The 21,793-nt window shown below is 47.9% G+C and overlaps 1 protein-coding gene across 1 annotated transcript in view; it reads left to right on the top strand.

The window, feature by feature from the left end:
• The window catches only part of LOC140411423 (potassium voltage-gated channel subfamily KQT member 5-like), a 160,645-nt gene extending 145,790 nt beyond the window's left edge, over positions 1-14,855 (top strand). The window contains 5 exon segments of the mRNA XM_072500530.1: positions 6,459-6,682; positions 7,347-7,452; positions 9,639-9,770; positions 12,542-12,668; positions 13,418-14,855. Of these exon segments, the coding sequence (XP_072356631.1) occupies positions 6,459-6,682; positions 7,347-7,452; positions 9,639-9,770; positions 12,542-12,668; positions 13,418-14,260 (1,432 nt within the window). The 3' untranslated portion in view covers positions 14,261-14,855.
• Positions 14,856-21,793: the final 6,938 nt, after the last annotated feature.

Raw genomic sequence — 21,793 nt, 5'->3', positions numbered from 1 at the left:
ATTGTCATTCCGCTCAGTCCCCAGAGCTTGGTCCTGCGCCAAATTCACGAGGGACACCTGGGCATCGAGAAGTACAGACGCAGAGCCCGGCAAGCTGTCTACTGGCCCGCCATCAGCCAGGACATCACGAACATGGTCCTGAACTGTGCTACATGTCAGCGGTTCCTGCCAGCGCAGAGCAAGGAGACGCTCCAACAGCATGACATGGTGACCTCTCCGTGGTCCAAGGTTGGCATCAACCTCTTTCATGCGAATGGTCGTGACTACGTACTGATCATCGACTATTTCTCGAATTACCCTGAGGTGCTGAAGCTCCCGGACCTCACCTCTCGGACCGTCATCAAAGCCTGTAAGGAGACCTTCTCAAGGCATGGCATCCCAATCACCGTTATGAGCGACAATGGCCCGTGCTTTGCCAGTCGAGAATGGTCCACTTTGCCAGGTCATAAATTTCCAGCATGTCACCTCCAGTCCGCACTATCCGCAGTCCAATGGAAAAGTCGAAAATGGGTGCACATTGGGAAACAGCTCATCTGCAAGGCTATGGACTCTGCTTCCGACATGCACTGCTCGCGTACAGGGTGACTCCATGGTCCACTGGCATGTTGCCGGTTCAATTCCGATGGACATGGTTCCCTGGTCCTCCCGCACACCTTTCCACCTATCTTCCACCCCAAAGAACCTGCTCATCTGGGCCACTGTCATGTGAGCCCGGTGAACGACCTTAAACTGTATCAGGCTGAGCCTGGCGCATGTTGTGGACGCGTTGACTCTACTCAACTCAAGCGTCCAGAGACCATCCTCTATCATTCCTCCTAACTCCTCTTCCCACTTGCGCTTCAGCTCCTCAGTCTGCGTGTCCTCTGACCCCATGAGTTCCTTATAGATGTCAGAGACCTTCCCTTCTCCCACCCCCACTCTGGAAACTACCCTATCCTGTATCCCCCTTGGTGATAGGAGCGGGAAGGTTGACACCTGCCTACGTAGGAAGTCCCGCACCTGCAGGTACCTGAATTTGTTTCCCCTCGCCAATCCAAATTTCTCCTCCAGCTCCCTCAAGCTAGGAAAGCTCCCCTCTATAAACATATCCCCCATCCTCTCAATTCCTGCCCTCTGCCATCTCTGAAATCCCACGTCCATCTTTCCCGGGGCAAATCGGTGATTATTACAAATTGGAGACCAGACCGATGCTCTTTCCGCTCCCACATGCTTCCTCCATTGCCCCCAGACTCTCAGGGCCGCCACCACCACGGGGCTAGTGGAATACCATGCCGGCGGGAATGGCAGAGACGCCGTTATCAACACCCCCAAGCTGGTGCCCTTTAAGGAGGCTGCTTCCATATGCTCCCATGCCGACTCTCCCCCCACCACCCACTTCATAATCATGGTTATATTCGCCGCCAAATAATAGTTACTGAAATTCGGCAACGCCAGCCCGCCCCCTCCCCAGCTCCGCTCAAGCATCCCCTTTTTTACTCGCGGGTCTTGCCCGCCCTTACAAAGCCAGTGATAACTTTGTTAACCCGTTTTAAAAAGGACCGCGGAATAAGGATGGGGAGACACTGGAACACAAACAGGAATCTCGGAAGGACCGTCATCTTCACCGTCTGCACCCTCCCAGCTAATGACAACGGGTGCGCGTCCCACCTTCGGAAGTCGTCCTTCATTTGGTCTTCTAGTCGGGCCAGATTAAGTTTGTGCAACCGTTCCCATTTCAGTGCCACTTGGATGCCTAGATGCCTAAAGCTCCCCCCTACCACTCCAGACGGCCCTCTCCTGTCCCCTTGCCTGGATCACAAACATCTGCATTTGCCTTCCTAACTGCCGACTGAACCTGCATGTTAACCGTAAGAGAATCTTGAACGAGGGCTCCTTTGTGCTTCTAATTTCCAAAACATTTTCTCATTTAGAAAATAGTCTATGCCTCCATTCCTCTTTCCAAAGTGCATAACCACCCACTTTTCCACATTGTATGCCATCTGCAAATTGTTTTCCCACTCTCTAAACCTGCCCAGGTCCTTCTGCAGCCGCCCCTGCTTCCTCAATACTACCTGTCACTCTTGATTAATAAGGGGATCAGGGGTTATGGGGAGAAAGCAGGAGGAGAATGGGGATTAGAAAAATATCAGCCATGACTGAATGATGGAGCAGACCCGATGGGCCGAGTGGCCTAATTCTGTTCCTATGTCTTATGGTCTCCTTTATTCGGTCTCTCTCTCTGATTCCTTGTTTACTCTGTCTCTCTGTTCCCATCTTTACTCTGTCTCTCTTTTGTGAGGGCCACGAAGAATCCAGCACAAGCTGAAGGATAGAAAGAAATAATATTTATTTACAATAACATATATATACACACACAACAGCAGCAACTCCTTGCTGCTCACTCTCCTCTAGTCGGTTCCAAACTGGCCAGCTTTATTTATGCAGGGAGTCTGCTAATGATTTCTTCGCCCACCTCATTGGGGAAGCTGATACTCCCAAAGGATTGTGGGATTGCCAGTAGTCCCCAACCAGTGGTAAGTAGGCAGGTTATAACATCCCTCCCCCCCAAAGTCCAAGGAATCCACCGAAGACCCTGGCGAAGGAGGGCGTCGGACTCGTTTTGCCGCAGGCCGGACACCATTTGCACGAGGCGCTGGATCGGGCGGCGTGTAACAAGACGGAGAACGGCACTTCCGTGATGAACGACGTAACGGTTGTACATCCACGGCCCATGGGCCCGAGGATTATCCCTCTGAGGCGTCCTGTGACTCCATCTCGGAGTCAGAGTCCACTGCCTCCGTCACCGCGGTGTCTCTATCTCCACGCGGTTCTGCAACGACCTGCGCAGGCTTTGAGTGCGGCACCAGAGGAAGATTGTGAGGAATACTCCCCACTGTGTCTGGTCTCTCAGGCTGTAGAAATGAGCTCCGGGGGTGGGGAATCTTTGGAAAGGCTGGTCTTCCGGACCGAACGTGGTCTACATGCTTGCGCTGGAGACGACCCTGGGCTTGCACCTGGTAAGAGATAGGGCCTGTTTTGTGAAAGATTACGGCAGGGACCCACTGGGCACCACCAGCAAAATTCCGAACGAACACTGGGTCACCGGGCGCAAACTGCCGAATCATGTCCCTGCTGTTCTTGTGTGCGGCGTACCTTTGCGCCAATGTCCGGGAAAACCATGCTAAGGCAGGTGCATAGTCTCCGGCCCATTAGGAGTTCCGCGGGAGCTACCCCAGTCACCGCATGTGGGGTGGTCCTGTATGAAAACAAAAAACGAGCCAGTCTCGTGTACATTGACCCGGAAGACTGCTTCTTTAGGCCTCATTTGAATGTCTGCACTCCGCCAGCCTATTTGAAGCCGGGTGGTATGGGGCGGTGCGGATATGGCGTGTGCCGTTCATCTTTATGAACCTCGCAAACTCCTCACTCGTGATGGAGTGTCGCTGTCCGTGACCAGCACCTCGGGGAGGCCATGCGTACTGAAAGACAAACGCATCTTCTCGATTGTTGCGCAGGACGTTGTGCCTACCATCTTATGCACCTCTAACCATTTAGACTGGGCATCGATTAATAGAAGGTACATGGATCCTTGAAAAGGGCCAGCGAAATCCGCATGCAAGCGCGCCCAAGGCCGCCCTGGCCATTCCCAGTGATATAGGGGCGCGGCCGGCGGAAGCTTCTGATGCTCCTGGCAAATGGAGCAGTTTTGGGCCACCTTCTCAATGTCGGTGTCGAGGCCTGGCCACCAGACATAACTCCGGGCCAAAATTTTCATGTGGGTCACAGCCGGATGGCCATTGTGCAAGTCTCTTAGTATCAGCTCCTGTCCTTTTTCCGGGACAATCACATGCGTCCCCCACAAGAGGATACCGTCTTCCACGCTAAATTCTGAAAGCTTGGAGGGAAATGCCCGCAACTCGCCTAGGAGCTGTCTATGCTGCCCTCCATACAGGACTATGTGCCGAACCTTTGACAGGACTGGCACCGTCTGGGTCCACTCACGGATCTGTGATGCCATGACAAGCAAGGTGTCCATAAAATTTAGGGTTGCAACCACCTCACCGGTCGTGGGGGTCGACATGGGGCCGGTCAACAAAGGCAATCGGCTCAATGCGTCAGCATTTGCTATCTGGGTTCCTGGTTTGTGCTCCAGAGAATATTCGTAGGCAGTGAGCAACAAGCCCAGCGCTGGATCCGTGTGGAAGAAGTGGGCGGTATTGGCTTATCCTCTCGGAAAAGTCCCAGCAGAGGCTTAAGATCAGTCACGATAGTGAAGTGGCGGCCATACACGTACTGGGAGAAGCGTTTCACCGCAAAGACCACCACCAGGCCCTCCTTCTCGATCTGTGCGTACTTCTTTTCAGCTGCAGCCAATGTGCGGGAGGCGAAAGCTATCGGCCGCTCGGCCCCGTTCTCCATCTTGTGGGACAGGACGGCCCCAATACCATACGGGGATACATCACATGTGATGAGCAAAGGCTTTCCAGGATCATAGTGGGTTAGTAACCCAGACGACGACAATTGTTGTTTTACCTGCCGGAAAGCAGTTTCTTGCGGCTGACCCCAAACCCAGGTGTGATTCTTCTTTAGCAAAAGGTGCAATGGGGCCAGTGTAGTTGCCAGATTGGGGAGGAACTTCCCGTAATAGTTTACGAGGCCGAGAAAAGAACGAAGATGCGAAGAGTCAGTCGGGGTGGGGGCCTGGTGAATTGCGCGCACCTTCTCTGCGACGGGGTGCAAACCTTCGCGGTCCACCCGATAGCTCAGGTAGATTACTTCCTTTGCCTGAAAGACGCACTTTGTGCGACGTAAACGGACTCCAGCCTCTGAAAAGCATCTATGGACAGCCTCCAAATTTTTCAAATGTTCCTGCTCCAACGTCCCTGTGATCAAAACGTCATCTAAGTTGACAGCGACACACGGTAAACCTCTCAAAATGCCCTCCATGAGCGTTGAAAAATAGCGCAGGCAGAGGATACCCCAAAGGGCAACCATGTATATTCATACAGGCCCCGGTGTGTATTGATCGTTACATATGGCCGGAAGGCAGACCCCAGTTTCTGTCGGAACGACGGCGCCTCTGGCGCCCCCAGGACCGGCATCCGTGACAGGGTCGGCGCCCACAAGTCTGACACGGACATGGCTTCTCACCTATTGGTTTTGGAGAAGGCTCCCTTTGGGGCGGAATTTCCGACGGCCACTGCCGTCGATCTGGACGTCGCCTCGCCCAAGGTACCGCAGGGGTGCGGGGGGACGCTTTCGGATGGAAGGGGTTGCGCCCCAAGGCATGCACTTCCATTCCCTGTAGCTCCTGCACTCCCTGTTCTGCGCTCTCTCAGGACAATACTATTTGAATGGCCTGCTGAAAAGTCAATGTTGGTTTAGCTAACAACTTTCTCTGGGTGGCCGTATTGTTAATACCGCAAACAAAACGGTCGCGTAACATTTCTGACAAGGTCTCACCGTAGTCACAGTACTCCGCAATCCTGCGTAGCCGGGATAGAAAATCGGCAAGGGATTCTCCTGGGGTCCTCTCAGAGGTATTAAACCGGTAACGCTGGACTATCGTGGACGAGGTTGGGTTAAAATGTTGCCCCACTAAGTTCACAAGTTCATCAAACGTTTTGGTGTCCTGCGCAGCTGGGTACGTAAGGCTCCTAATCACCCCAAACATATGCGGGCCGCAGGCGGTGAGCAATATGACCACCTGGCGCTCATTTTCGGTGATGTTGTTTGCCCAGAAATAGTAACGCATCCATTGTGCGTACTGGTTCCAGCTTTCCAGCGCAGCGTCAAAAACATCCAAACGTCCATACAGAGGCATGGTGTAATAGAAAACAACTTCCAACCTGTATCCAACTAAAATCCAGGGAGGTGGTTTCAGCAGTGTAGACAGCTTTTCACGTTAACCCTCGTCGCCAGTTTTGTGAGGGCCACGAAGAATTCAGCACGAGTTGAAGGATAGAAAGAAATAACATTTATTTACAATAACATATATACACAACAGCAGCAGCAACTCCTTGCTGCTCACTCTCCTCTAGCCGGTTCGAAACTGGGCAGCTTTATTTATGCAGGGAAATTGCTAATGATTTCTCCGCCCCCCTCATTGGGGAAGCTCATACTCCCAAAGGATTGTGGGATTGCCATTAGTCCCCAGCCAGTGGTAAGCAGGCAGGTTATAACACTCTCTCTCTCTCTGTTCCCTTTCTTACTCTATCTTCCTCTCGCTGATCCCATTTTTACTCTGTCTCTCTCTCTCTCTCTGTTCCCTTCTTTACTCTAGGTCTCCAGACCTTTCCTTGTGCGGACTCTACTCCCTCTTCTCTCTATAATGAGAAAGGTTACTGATGTTTGTGCAGAGTTAATAGGAGAAATCTTAAATTGCTTGCAGTGAATGACAATGACTGAGAGAAAGATGTGAGTTTGAAGTTAATTTCAAGTATAGAAATAATATTGTGTCTCTTTCTTGTCCTGTTTAGCCACAAATTAAGTTTTAAGGAGCGTGTCCGAATAACCAGCCCCAGGTGCCAAGGTGTGAAGGGCAGACAGGCCTCACTAGCAACAGACCGCCGGTCACCCAGCAATGACCAAACCACAGAACGCAGTCCCACCAAGGTGCAGAAGAGCTGGAGCTTTAACGATCGGACTCGATTCCGACCTTCGCTCCGTTACAAGAGCTGTCAGTCACGAGGAATCTCGGATGGTGAGAGAGAGAGACACTCCAGGGATATGGCTTGTGATCTTCGAACCCTTTCAAATTCAGGCTGCCAGTAGGAAGGACCTCGGAGACACTCATTGACCATCGTGAGGGGAGGATTGTAGAGGGATGATTGTGGGGTGGGAGGGTTTTGGTGGGTGTGGTGGGGAGAGAGTGGTGAGACAAGGAAGACGTCCCAGTTATCTTATTGGAGTGGGGGTGGGCAAGTGATAGGAATATCTGACACAGTTGTCATTGGTTGTGTCATTGCACAGAACGCTCCCTCATCACCCAGACTTGGATGTTTGAAGGTGATCCTGTGACCTTGGGGAGGAGACCACATGACCTGGGGAAAGTGACCCCCATGACCCAAAAAAGGTGACTCCCTGACCAAGGAAAGGTGACCCCATGACCCAGGGAAGGTAAACCTGTGACCTGGAAGGTGACCCCATGATCTGGGGAAGGTAACTTGCATCTGACCTTTTTCTGGGAGATTCATGATTTACACTGAACTTTCTAAAGGGTGCGATTCACCCAGTGAAAAGTCTATCTTTGATTATTAAGTTAGCAACAGGGGGAATTAAAACATTTTCAAACTGAGGGACTTGAATCCCATTCCTTCCAGCCTTTACAATGACAAATAAATAAGCTTTTTGTTTGATTCTTGCAGATGTTGCTGTGGGTACAGATGAAGGCTTTGATGAGAGAGGAGGTCACTGTGAGTTCTCCATGGAAGAACTCACACCGGTTCTCAAGACGGTGATTAGGGCTATCAGGTAAAGTCTTACAAAAGACTCCTCTGGTCTTTTGAACAATTTTTATTTTTGTAATTATGTTGTGAGTTTTAGCCGTTGTGATGAATGTAGGAATTTCAAATAAATTGTATTACATGTATTTGCCACAGAAAGGGTTAAATGCCTGGGTTAGTGTGCATATAACTGCTGCAGTAATGTTTCTAAAAATCCTCCTTTGCAAGGTTTTGGGAGCCAGAGGTACAATTAAGGCATCGTAAAAAGCTTGGCCTAATGCAGTTTTGTTTGGATTAAGGGGGTTCCCTGTAGAGTTAATTAAATTTCAGTTTGGTAAAATGACATAATTAACGGGAGGAGCCAAAGTATCAGGCATTTTACAGAAAAGCAGTTTTATGTTGCATTGTAGATTGGGATGTGAGCAGAAGTCAAGCATCTGCTCTCACTGCATCTATAGACAGATTAGCAGTTTCTTTCCCAGCAGTTCAGAATTGTGTGGCTGGATGGTGAGCTGAAACAAGCTGAGAAGCAGCTTCTGAAGAAATACAGCCAGATTTTCTGCATGGTTCTGACAGGATTCGGGTCTTTTATTCAAAGCAGTGCCAAAAGAATTCTCTTTCTCAAAATACAGTATCCATACATTTCTGTACAGCAGGTATTTTGGAGTGCCAACTGTATTTGAAAGTGGATTGAGAGCTGAGATGTTTTTGTTGTTTGTGTGGCAATAATGAAAGCAGTTAAGGGCCAATGTGTCACTGGATTGATTCGTATTGTTTAAGGGATAATTGTAAGCTACATTCTTGAGTGATGTTGAAAATATTTGCCCACTGTGTTAGTAATAAAGTTTGTTTAATATACCACATCCCTATTTCGCGTTAAATCACTCCTGGAGTGAGGTATCCTTTCCTTGCAGTCTTACAAAATTAAAATAAAATATTGGGGTTTCTGTCCAGTATTGTAGCCACTGGCCCGGGATCATAATAACATCGCTGGCAAGGCCGGCATTTGTTTCCCAACCCTAGTGGCCCTTGAACTGGATGGTTTGCTTGGCCATTTCAGAGGGCAGTTAAGAGTCAACCATATTGCTGTGGGCCTGGAGTCACAAAGGCCAGGTAAGGATATTAATGAATCAACTGGTGTTTTACAACAATTCTTTTGGTCTCCATTACAGAGACTAGCTTTGTATTCCAGAGTTATTAACTGAATTCAAATACAACCAACTGCCGTGATGGGATTTGAACCCATGTCCATGGCGAATTCACCCGGATTACTGGTCCAGTGGAATTCCGACTGTGCCACCATCTCCTTAACAAAGTCGTGTGCTGGGATTGGGAGATTCTGGAATTCTAACAGGATTGAATAATGTAGACTATGACGAGCTGTCCAGAATGGTAGAACCAGAGGCCTCAGCTTGAAGGAGGATAGATTCAAAACTAACCTTGGGAAAAAATATTTTGGGGAGTGCGTGGTTAAACCATGGAACTGGATGCATGTGGGAGACTGGAAGCATTTGGTATTCAGTCATCTCATTGCATACTCAATTTCTTTCAGAAAATAACATTTTGAAATGCAGTATATGAGTAATTTGAGGCACGACGCATTGAGTTTAGCATGTTGGGAAGTAACAAGTGACCTTGGGCCTCTAGTTTCCCAAGCTTTAAATCATTGGGGTTTTCCTCCCCTCATATCTGTGTCTGCTGTAGACGTATTTTGTTGTGATTAGTGAACAAACCCATTATTGTTGTATGGAGTGAACACTAGGATGGTAAACAATGAACTGAATGAAGCTTGGTTTTTTCCCACCTGTTCCAGATCCCCATTCCAAAAAAGCTTTCTCTGACTGTGCTCCTGACAACGATGGATCTACGTTAGGGTGCAAGATTGTTTATTTTGCCATACTATGTAATGAAAACAATTAACTCAGTTCCCTTCAATGAGAAATCATGGGCTAGATTCTCCGTCCCGCCGCACCAGTTTTCTAGATTGGCATGCCCCTGCCGGCAGCGGGATTTTCCGTCCTGCCAGCCAGCCAACGGCATTTCCCAGAATTAAGATTCTAACACAATCCGTGTTAGATTGTGAATCCTGGCACCTGCCTGTCAACAGAACCAAGGGATTTCTATCTGGGGAAAAATAATTCTAATTTAATAGTTGATCGCCCAATCTTACAGCAGGAAAATGACATCTGCTGCAATTCCTCTGGCACATTCCAGGATTATGAAGTTTCATGTCGCAAAGAGAAAGTTCAAAGAGACCCTACGTCCGTACGATGTGAAGGATGTTATTGAGCAATATTCTGCTGGACATTTAGACATGCTCTGCAGGATCAAGAGTCTACAGTCACGGTGAGTGTGGGCACTAGGACCTGCTCGGGATGCTCTGAAGTCTACAGTCACGGTGAGTATGGACACTAGGACTTGCTCAGGATAATTGGGAGGCTGCAGTCACGGTGAGTGTGGACACTAGGATCTGCTCAGGGCGATTGGTAGTGTGCAGTTAGGGTGAGAGTGGACACAAAGACCTGCTCCGAGTGATTGGTAGTCTGCAGTCAGGGTGAGGGTGGACACAAGGACCTGCTCAGGATGATCTAGAGTCTGCAGTTATGGTGAGTGTGATATGCCATCAATGAACACACGACGAGTGGTGAATGTAACTGAGGCTTTAATACACTAAACAGAAAGCCTCCTGGCCTCTGATCCCGAACAGGATCAGAGGCGGAGACCAGCCACCTTTATACATGAGCCCGAGGGGAGGAGCCACAGGCGGAGCCAGCAGGGTCAAGCCTAGGCATGTAACAATACAACAGTACAATACAATACAGTGGTTTACACAGAGTGTCGACATTAGGACCTGCTCAGGGTGATCAGCGGCAGCATTGTCCGACCCCCCACTGGGTTGGAGAATCTCCGGGGGGCGGTGCGAATCCTGCGCCGCCACCCCGAAGCCGGCTGCCGTATTCTCCGGCGCTGGTTTTTGGGCGGGGGCGGGGTTCACACCATGCCGGTCGGGGGCCGTTGGCAGCAGCCCCCCCCCCCCCCCCCCGGCGATTCTCCGGGTCCTGATGGGCCGAGCGGCTGTCTGTTTTTGGCCAGTCGCCGGCGTGGGTTAGGCATGGTCAGTCAGCTGGGGTGGTCCTCGGGGAGGGGGGGGGGCGCGAGGGATCCGACCCAGTGGGTGAGGGGGGTCTCCACGGTGACCTGGCCCGTGATTGGGGCCCACCGATCTGCGGGCTGGCCTGTGCCGTGGGGGCACTCCTTTCCGTGCCGGCCCCTGTAGGGCTCCGCCATGGCGAGCGCGGAGAAGACAACCCCCTGTGCATGCGGCAGAATACGCCGGCCGGTCTGCGCATTTGCAGAACCATGTCGGCGGTTCCGCGCATGCGCAAAATCACACCGGCCCTTTGGCATACGCGCAAACTCGCGCAGTCCCTTCGCCGCCGGTTGGAGCGGCGCCAACCCCTCCGACGTCCCCCCAGCCCCCGGTAGTGCGGAGAATTCCACACTTTCGGGGGCTGTTGACGCCGGCTTGGGGACTTAGTCCCCGGAAAGGAGAACCCCGCCCCAAGGTTTTCACTCACAGTGAGTGTGGACACTAGGACCTGCTCAGGGTGATATGGAATCTGCAGTAATGGTGAATGTGGACACTAGGACCTATGCAAGGAATCTGCAGTATGGTGAGTGTGGACACCAGGACCTGCTCGTGATTCTCTGGAGTCTGCAGGCCATTTAACCTGACACCAACGATCAGAAAAATGCTGAAATCTCTTTAAAAAGTGCTAAAACATCACTTAGTAAAGCATAATGTGATCAGGGTTAATCAGCGTTAATTTCGGAAAGAAAAATCATGTTTCACAAATCAAATAAAAGTTTGTAATGAGCATGGTAGCTAAAGATGGATTTGTGCATACAGTAAAACAGTCTTTTGGTAGTACACAGAACAGGCGTATTGCTAAAAAAACATTTTGTCGAAGCTTTTCGCTTTGCACTCATCCGGACCATTGCAATAATATCAATGTCGGGGGAAGCAACAACTTTATATTGTATGAGAAGAGAGTGCTGGTTGGTTCTCTGGTAGTGGTATTGCCATGGAGAATGCACTGATAATAATTTCCTTGCATGTCTTAATGTGCTCAATTTCATCTTTGGAATGGAGCATGCAAATGAGCTCTCTTTCCTTGGTGTACTCGTTGAGAAATCTGCCGGGGGTTCTCTGCCAATAACACCATTTATGACCCCAACCCAAGACTATTACCCTTTGTCGATGGAACACTTCCTCAGCAAAGCCTATCACTCCAGGGGAGGGGGGGGGGGAGTTGCTGACCATCCAGTTGCTGTGAACCCTTCCATCATGATGCCGTCTGCTATCCTTATCAGAGCCCAGCTATCTCTCCAGGTTATGCAAAGATTGACTTTGTGACCTGATCTTATGCCAGAATCTATCAATTAGTTGTGGAACTGATCCCAAACAGACTGTCTGATATGGATAGCTCACCCCTTATCCTCTCTGTCCCTCCGTTCCTTCTCGTTCCAGAAATGGGTCTAATTGTGTTTCGTCCCTAGTCATCGTGAACTACACAGGTCTTCCCCAATGACATACCTTTCACTCTGCCACACTTTGGGTGAATGAGTTCTCAAAGGTTCAGGTCCAGGATGCTCAGTACTAGGCTTAAGGGAATTTTCAAGGTCTGGGTCTAAGCCATTCACTTCTATCTATTTACAGTTTGAATCTCCTTCTGTAGTCATAATGGGCCTAAGGTCCAGATGCTCCTCACTCTCGGTGTAACTCTGATTTAGATCAAGACCTAAACACAGTGGATACGGATCAGCACCAGACGTACCCAATTGACCCAATGTACTTTGGTGAGATGAGTGCTGGAGTGATGGTCAGGGGACCCTGGTGTTTAAACTGTGGCTTCAGATTATTGGACCCTTGTGGTTTAAAGGTTTCAGCCCATGTAAGATCTGGATTCCTGATGCATGTCCCGTTAGTGACCCAGGATCAGTAGGTGTACTTTTCAATAGTTACTTTAGCCAAGTTATATTAAGCCATGATGAAAGAATAATTTCCCAATGTTTAGATGAGAATTTCCTGAATTTCTTTATTTAATTCATTGCAGTGTGGATCATATGCTTGGGAAAGGACAGCTTGTAGCAGACAAGCGATCACGTGAGAAAGTCCCACCAGATATTAATGTCACTGATGATCTCAGCATGATGGGACGGGTGGTAAAAGTTGAAAAACAGGTAAATGCAAAGACCATTTGAAAATTATTCCGTTCAGTTCCAAATGAGCATCTCTCCTCAATGATAAGGAAGAACACGATAAAAATATTAGCTCTGTAAATACAGACATCATTGGTGCAGGGTGGGCCGGATGTTAGGCAGTTTAATCCATCAAATATCCCAGTCTCTAATCTGGATGTTTAGCAAATTGAATCCATTGATTATCCTGGTCACCATCGATTATCCCAGTCTGGATGTTTAATGGGTATAATCCACTGATTATCCCAGTCTCTAATCTGGAGGTTTAAAGGGTTTAATCCACTGATTATCCCAGTCTCTAATCTGGAGGTTTAAAGGGTTTAATCCACTGATTATCCCAGTCTCTAATCTGGAGGTTTAAAGGGTTTAATCCACTGATTATCCCAGTCTCTAATCTGGAGGTTTAAAGGGTTTAATCCACTGAATATCCCAGTCTCTAATCTGGATTTTTAAGGGGTTTAATTAATCTATTATCCCAGTCACTAATCTGGATGTTTAAAGGGTTTAATCCACTGATTATCCCAGTCGCTAATCTGAAGGTTTAAAGGGTTTAATCCACTGATTATCCCAGTCGCTAATCTGGATGTTTAAATGGTTTAATTCATCGATTATCCCAGTCGCTAATCTGGATGTTATGGGTTTATCCATTGATTATCCCAGTCTCTACTCTGGGTCAGGTGGCCATGAGCAGTAGTATGTTGATACTGAGATACTGGCATTTATCTTCGCAGGTACAGTCGATTGAATCAAAGCTGGACTGCCTTCTGGAAATCTATAGACAGTGTCTGCATAAAGGCTCCGTCGCAGCACTGACACTTGCCTCACTGCAAATGCCTGTGTTCGAGTTCGATCAGACATCTGATTACCAAAGTCCTGTAGATGGGTCTGGCTCAACGCAGCTCAGTGGCTGCATGTCGAGATCCACAAGTAGTAGGGGATTACAGCAGATCCTATCACTAAATGATCCATGTGCTCCCTCTTACTGCACCATCAACCCAGCCAGGCATGCTCAGGTTACTCCAAGTCGTGGCAGCGATGGACCCACCATGTCTGCTGCAAGTCAAATTGTCCAGTCTGCCAAGGTGGCCGTGCCAACACGACAGCTTTCATCCTTTCAGAACATCTGCAGGGCAGGACCACTCCAGATTATTCCGGTCACTACAGAGGGGACTGGTTCTGATGCCACCTCCTTCCCTATTGCTGCTCAAGTGGCAGAGGCTAACCTAATCCAGGAGTCACTGTGGAGGAGAAGCCAGAGTGCGGAAAACGAATCCTTGGTCAAAATTTGCTCACTGTCGGAAAAACCCTTAGAACACTCGATGTCTGTGCAAAATCTGATCCAATCCACACACAAACTGAGGGTGCCATTCACTGGCAGTGACCACAAAGTGAGCAGAGAGCACTGCCCTCGCTTAACAGACACGCAACATTTGTTAAGAGACCAGGAGATTGACACAGAGATGCTTGAAGCTACTGTCTCACTGGGGGCCGGTGTAGCCAGGATCCCCCAACATAGCGGGCGAGCTGAGGAGCCATCGGGCCCCTTGAGCCGGTCTCACGTTCGACTAAAATGACAACGAAAGAAGCTTTCCTTTCAAGTATTGCTTCAGTTTCTGAGGCGCACCAGTAAACGGACTGCATCTTGAGGGTGAGACAAATCATGAAACTTTCAAATGCAAGAATCTGAACAAATCAGAAAAGCACTTGTAGGAGCAGTTATGACTTAGTTGCATGAAAAGTGCATGATAAATCAGAAATGATCTCAGTTTAAAGTGTTATGAGTAAAACTGCTTGATTCTGCCGATAAAGCAGCAATTATTCTTGTAAGAAATATGCACAGAAATTATTTGAGGATGTACCAGAGTACATGTATTCAGGAGTCTGAACAATTAAAACCACTGTTATTTACAGCACGTATGCAGGTTACTGCGCCAATTGTGAAACCCTATTATTTTATCCAGGTGATGGTCCCTGTTTACATCAGAAATATTCTTCAGCTACCTGTGAGGTACAAAGATCAGTGTGTCTGTTAACTAGGCAAACGCATTAATCTCCTTTCACAATTGTTTATAGAATATTCGCCACCATTTTGGATGTTTATTTCTGTATATTTTGAGGAACTGCTGATAACTGATATTTTTGATTAAAGCTGCGTTCTAGTTTCAAGTAGTTCTTCTCTGCGAAAAGTGTGAGATCAATCTGTGAGACGGGAGGTTAAAGTGTAAACACAACTGGAAGTTTGAATGTGCTGTGGGGTGACAAAGCAAATTAAGTAATCTGCCTCTTTGGAAAAGACGCAATTTTGATGAGCTGTTTTCCGACAGAATGAAATGTTGATGCATCACTGAAATGACAAACACTTACTGTAGAATGCTTTGTATATCATTTTGTTAATATATGAGAGGCTGATATTTGTACTGTTGAACAGCAGCCGAGCTGGTGGATCCAGATGCTGCCTTGAAGCACAATTTTCTGCACAATTGATCATATCGTAGAAACATAGACTTTTAGGAAAGTGGCCATTCGGCCCTTCAAGTTCTAATCTCCCTTCTTTTCCCCATAGCTGTGTAAATTATTTCCCTTCAAACTCTTGTCCAACCCCTTTAAAACAGACATTCTTGAATCTACTTGCACCACCCTGTCAGGCAGGTTTACCTCATCCTGACTGTTTTGCCAAATATCCCAAACCTGTCACTATCTACTCTATCAAAACCCTTCGGAATTTTGACAACCTTGATTCAATCTCCCCTTAACCTTCTCTATTCTAAGGAGAACAGCCATGGCCTCACCGGTCTTTCCGCACAACTGAAGTCCCACATCCCCAGCACCGTTCTATTAATCCTCCCTGTACCTTCTGTAGGGGCTGGACATCCTCCCTAAAATGTGGTGCCCAAATTGGACACAATATTCCAACAGATGCCTAACCAGTGTTTATAGAGGTTTAGCTTAACTTCCTTGTATTTTTACCCTATCCTTTCTTTATAAAGCCCAGGCTCCCATGTAAGTTTTCATAACAGCCCTATCAACTTGTCAGGAGATCTTGTAATGCAGTGGGTAGCATCCTTAGCTCCGGGTTCAAGTGCCACTTCAGGACTTGATGGCCATGGAAGGTGCATTCGTAATGTGGCTAAACACGTTATCAGCCTGTAAATTCTTCAGATATGCCTGATGGCGAGTGGCAAGAGCGGGAGAATTTCCTGCTCAGCCACACTGCAGAAGGCAAGAGAAAACCACTGTAGTACTTCGCCCAAGTGTAACCATGGACCAATCCAATGGAAATCCACGGTTGCTAATGCCCTCTTGGCGGGCAGTCCCTGAAGGAGGAGGATCAACTTGTCTTGCCCTGCAAAGACCTTACTTGAACCCTCAGGTCTCTTTGTAGTTGTAGCCCCTTTAAAATAATTTACAATACCCTTCCTCATTCTCTCCACCAAAATCATTTTGCACTTCTCTGCAATTAATTTCATTAGCCATGCGTCTCCAGTCTGAGTATGTCCTCCTGAGGCCTGTTAGTATGCTCATCAATTTTTATCACATTTCTCAGTTTTGTGTCATATGCAAATTTTGTAATCGCGCTTTATATACCTAAGTCCAGGCCATTAATATACATATCAAAAAAGGGCAATGGTCCTACTGCTAATTCCTGGGGGACACCGCTGTCTACTTCACTCCAGTCACCATTGCTCTCTACTTTCTGTCCCTCAGCCAATTTCTTCACCACGCTGCCACTGGCCTCAATCCATAGGATTTAATTTTGCTAACAAATTTATTAGATGGCACTTTATCTAATGCCTTGTGATGGTTCCCATACGCATCAACCACAATACTTTCATCACCCTCTCCATTACTTCATCAAAGGATTCAATCATGATTTGCCTTTTTCAAGTCCATGCACAACGTTGATTTATTAACTCATGTTTTTCCAAGCGACAATTGATTTTATCCCATATTATAATCTCAAGAAATCTCCCCACCATTGATGCTTGCCTGACTGGTCTGTAGTTATCAAGTTTATCCCTCTTCTGTTTTTGAACAAGGGTGTAACATTGCAATCCTCTAATCCTCTGGCAACCAACCCCATGTCCAAGAAAGATTGAAAGACTGTGCCCAGCACTTCCACAATTTCCAACTTTACTTCCTCCAATAACCTAGGAGCCAGACTTTACTTTATCAGTTTTTATTCTATCTAATGTCTCTGCTAAATCCTTCTTTAATATGACATTAAGAGCATTCTCTTCTCCAGTGAAAACTGTTTTATGCCTCTACAGGCAGAATGGCATATTCCTGCTCTGAGTTTGCATGTTAAGAATATCTCTTTTATACACCCTAACTGGCCCCACCCTTTTGTCGACTGCTGTTTTACTACTTGTGTGTTTCTAGCCACTAATCTATTCCCATACTTTCTGTTTTCCCCTTTATTTTCTATTTTAGATTTAGAACTATAGAAAAGTTATGGGGCAGAAAGTGGCCATTCGGCCCATCGTGTCTGAACTGGATTTCCTCAGTTGCTACTGTACTTTGCATTATTCAGAGAGCTCCAGCTTTCAAAGCCCTTCTTTTCCCCTCCATGGGGGTGTATCTACTGAACCGTCTCTGCTTTGGCGGGCTCCTATTGATTGTTTACAGTTCTTGCCGCCCATTTTTGAGTCACATTCTCTTTAAACTCGCTGAGGTTAGTCCACCTCCAGGAATATTTTCACATTTGATTGTTCCTTGTCCCTTTCCATATCTACTCAAAACCTTTTTTAAAAATAAATTTAGAGTACCCAATTCATTTTTTCCAATTAAGGGGCAATTTAGCGTGGCCAATCCACCTAACCTGAACATCTTTGAGTTGTGGAGGCGAAACCCATGCAGACACGGGGAGAATGTGCAAACTCCAGACGGATAGTGACCCAGAGCCGGGATCGAACCTGACACCTCGGCGCCGTGAGGCAGCAGTGCTAACCACTGTGCCACCACACTGCCCGACTACTTGAAACCTTAATGGCATTGAGTTTACACATTCCCAAATACTCCCCCCTAATCCACTTGTCCCATTTTGTTCCGAGGAACTCGATCCGGTACGGCTTAATTTCTTATTAGGCTGCAAACACCCTCTCGTTGGTAACCTTCTCTTGTACAAATTTGAGAAAGTCCTCCCGCCCTTGCCCTTTACATTTTTTCCTCCAGTCTGTAGAAGGATAAATTAAGTCTCCCATCATCACCACGCCCTTGTTTTTACGTCTCGACATAATATAACTGATATAACTGAAAAATGAAATGATGTAAATCGCTTATTGTCACAAGTAGGCTTCAAATGAAGTTACTGTGAAAAGCCCCTAATCGCCACATTCCGGCACCTGTTCAGGAAGGCTGGTACGGGAATTGAACCGTGCTGCTGGCCTGCCTTGGGCTGCTTTAAAAGCCAGTGATTTAGCCCAGTGTGCTAAACCTGCCCATAACTGCATATGATCTCAGCATATCCCATTGTTTCCCATAATGTAACCTCGCATTACCAAGACAGCAGTGAAAAATTAATTTCCTCAAATTCACTTTTAAAATATTAATTTATTTGATATAAGCAAAAATTTGTAAATAGTTGCTCGAAGTTTAACAATTGCAATGAATGAGTTTGCATTTTTATTAATCTAAACTCAAGTCTGTAAATTTGACGAACTGTATAATATAACAAAGGATATATAGGTTTTACAGCCATTGATTCCTTTTCTTATTTGATATGTATATGGTGCCTTTCTTGCCTGACCTGTATTAAATATAAAAACTAAAGATGAATCACCAGTGTACAGGAGACTCCTGACAAATGCTGAGGGTCTTTTGAGATCAATTTTAATTCTGCTTAATGTCAATTCAAATCCTTTTTGAACAATTTTAATAAATTTGTTTTCACAAGTAATTTATTATGTGGAACTGTGTCATTTTGCCTTAAATGACTCGCTCGAGGTAATTTTTTAGTTTTGTTTAATTTATTTTGTTCAATGACAGGTCAGTTCTGTCTCCTGTAGTAAGGTAATGACATCTTTTCTCAAAATACAATAAACGAAAAAACAAACAAACCCTGTTTCTATTTCTTCTTTGACGCGTTTTTCTTTCCAGTTCTGAAGAGCAGAACTATTACTCCCAACGTTTGGGAATTATTTCATTTGATATGTTGCTATTTTTTCTGAACAATCTGTTTCATTATGAACACTTTCGGGGGCGGTGGGGGGGGAACGGGACTCTCCCGTCAGCCGACACCAAAATCGGGAAATACAATTGGATGGAGAATCGTGTGCCAGCCGGAAATCGCAGCCAGCACCGGGAGCCAAATGGAATGTCATGCTCTGGGCCCTCGACAGCAGCGTGAATGTCTTCTATGCAGCACATCTGCATGGCCATGCAAATTGTATAGTAAATTCCATTGGCATATCATTAACTGGACCTCCAGAAATGCTCCGCCTCTGCCAGGAGGAATTACCGATGGCGAGATTCACTTCTGGTATATAAAATCAAGAAGCAGGTGCTGTGGGTGCTGAAGCAGAGGGAGGGGTTAGGACATGTTCCCAAAGGTGCAACCGTGGCTGCCAGTGCTGCTGCTGATTGGAGCGGGAGTTTGTCAGGGCCAGGGGGAGTAGTGAGGGGTGACCAGGGGATGGGCCATGGGGTTGGTGTGAACCCCTGGGAACCTGGCACGGGCCACCTAAGCCACGGCCTCTAAGGCAGCTATCTTGCTGCGCACCCCACTGATCGCCTACGTGGATTATGGTTGCACAGAGTGACACTAGCCATATGAGTGCCCCCGACACCCAGGCGCCACCCTGCTGGCAGCCCAACCATGGGGGACGTCGACAGTAGATCCCACAGGAGGGAACTGGAGCATACAACTGGCATGTATAGGGCCAGCCACTGGTACCATTGCCAGCAGGGATGGGTGCTGGGGCCTGAGGCCGGGCACCGACAGGACCAAGGGTGTGGTGGGGAAGGCAGAGTGCCGGGGGAATGGCCGAGGGTGGGTTTGAGGATGGGAGGGGAGAAGGGAGCGGTACATGAGGGGGCAGGGGCTGAAATGCAGGCCAAGGCCACTGTTTAGCCCATTGGGACTGATTGGACTCGAGGGTACCCACCATACTAACATGCCCGGACTTTACACCCTGCAGTTATCACACCCTTCCTCGTTCTCTCCACCAAAATGTATCACTTCGCATTTCTCTGCAATTAATGTCATCGGCCATGGTTCTACCTGTTTCTCCAGTCTGAGTATGTCCTCCTAAGGTCCTGATAAATGGCTGCCTATGACAGGGGTCCTGTGGGTGGGTGGGTGGGTCGGTCACGCACACACACTTCCTGCTTTGATTTCCTGTCTCTGTCTTCTACCCTCAATTACTTAATCCTATCCCAATCATGAGCCCTAGAGAAATCTTGCAGTCCAATAAAATATCTTCTTTTCAAAAACGGAAATCAAACATTTCGATTTGATTCCAGGCAGTAACATATCTTGATTGCTTGTTATTTGTCTTAAAAGGCCTTTTTTGTAAATTCAAACAGTTGTTGGCTTTCAGATTTTCGTTAATGTCTAGTTCATCTCTTCTCCAAAAGACATTTTGTCTTCATATACATAGAAACCATCTAAACTGTGTATGCTTTTTATTGCCTTCTTAAAACCCCTTTAAATGTCATCATTCTCGGTACCCATCAAATAGATTCTACTTGTAATTTCGTCTCGCCTTGTGCAACAATCACCCATCCTGTTCTTGGCTCTTCATTCACTCCACCATAACCTGTCGACAAACAGGGTCCCAATGGCCTCCGCCAATCGCTCTTCTCCTACCCTCTTCACTTTCTCAACTCCCATCTGCACATCACAGGTGGGATTCTCCCATTCGGCGGCAGTGCCCACACCGTTAGAAACGCCATCGCATTTCACGACGGCGTGAACGGGCCGCTGGGAGTACCGCTTCTGGCCTCTACAGGGGGCCAGCACGGCGCTGGAGTGGTTCACGCCGCTTCAGCCTCCCATCCCGGCGCGAACTGTGCGCTGCGGGTTCTGCGCATGCGCAGTGGCGCTGGCGCCAACCTGCGCATGCGCGGCGACCTCCCTCAATGCGCCGGCCCCGACGCAACATGGCACGGGAGTTCAGGGGCCGGCGCGGAAGAAAATAGGCCCGGGGAGCGAGAGGCTGATCGGTGGGCCCCAATCGCGGGCCAGGCCTCATCGGAGGCCCTCCCCGGGGTCGGAGCCCCCCTCCCCCACAGGCCTCCCCCCCCCCCCCCCCCCGCCCCCCGACCCTGCGTGCAGAGTTCCCGCCGGCTGCAACCAGTTGTGGACGGCGCCAGCGGGACTCTGCCTTTTTAGAGCGGCCGCTCGGCCCATCTGGGCCGGAGAATCGGTGGCACGGCCGCGGACTGCGACCGGCGCCGTGCCAAACACGCCGGCACAACTGGCGTTGATTCTCCGCTCTGCGTCCCAGCATCGGGGCGGCGTGGCACGATTGCGGGGATTCTTCAGCCCGGCCCTGGGCTGGGAGAATCCCGCCCCACATGTTCCATTTTCTCAATATTCATATATCCCACTGGGTTGTTTCTCTCGTCCTTAACTACTGTAATCCACCCATTGATACTGGCTTTTAGTCCTTGTAGCACCTGAGCTCAATTTCAATCTTCCCATGTTCTGAATCTGCACCAAGGAGTGTTCTCTCTGGATTTTCTAAATCGTACAGCAACTGTTGATTTCTTGTTAGAATAATAGGCTACCGATGCTTATAATCCCCATATGATTGGGTACAGCAATGTGATAATTCTCATTATTATGGCCGTAGATGTGGAATGGGGAAAATCAAATCTGGCAGCCTTAATGCCAGCTCTGCTGTTAAGGACTTGTTTAAGACTGGTGAACGTGACCTTGCACTCCTCCATCTATTTTGTCTTTTGTAACTTCACAATAGATGCCCACCCACCCTTTCACGAGATTTTAAACTGGGCCGACTATTGCTGCAAAATTGAAAGTCAACAAATTAATTCTCAAATTCTTGAAGCTACTGCAAATTTTCTTCCACTTGCAGTTACCTGTCATGTAAAACACAAAAGATCCCATTCTGCTTGGGGCAAAATGGGTTAATTAATCTGAACAT

The sequence above is a fragment of the Scyliorhinus torazame genome, chromosome 4, assembly GCF_047496885.1.
Source record: "Scyliorhinus torazame isolate Kashiwa2021f chromosome 4, sScyTor2.1, whole genome shotgun sequence".
NCBI classification, from domain to species: Eukaryota; Metazoa; Chordata; class Chondrichthyes; order Carcharhiniformes; family Scyliorhinidae; genus Scyliorhinus; species Scyliorhinus torazame.
Note: the sequence above shows the minus strand (reverse complement) of the source record. Positions and strands in the feature narration are given on the sequence as shown.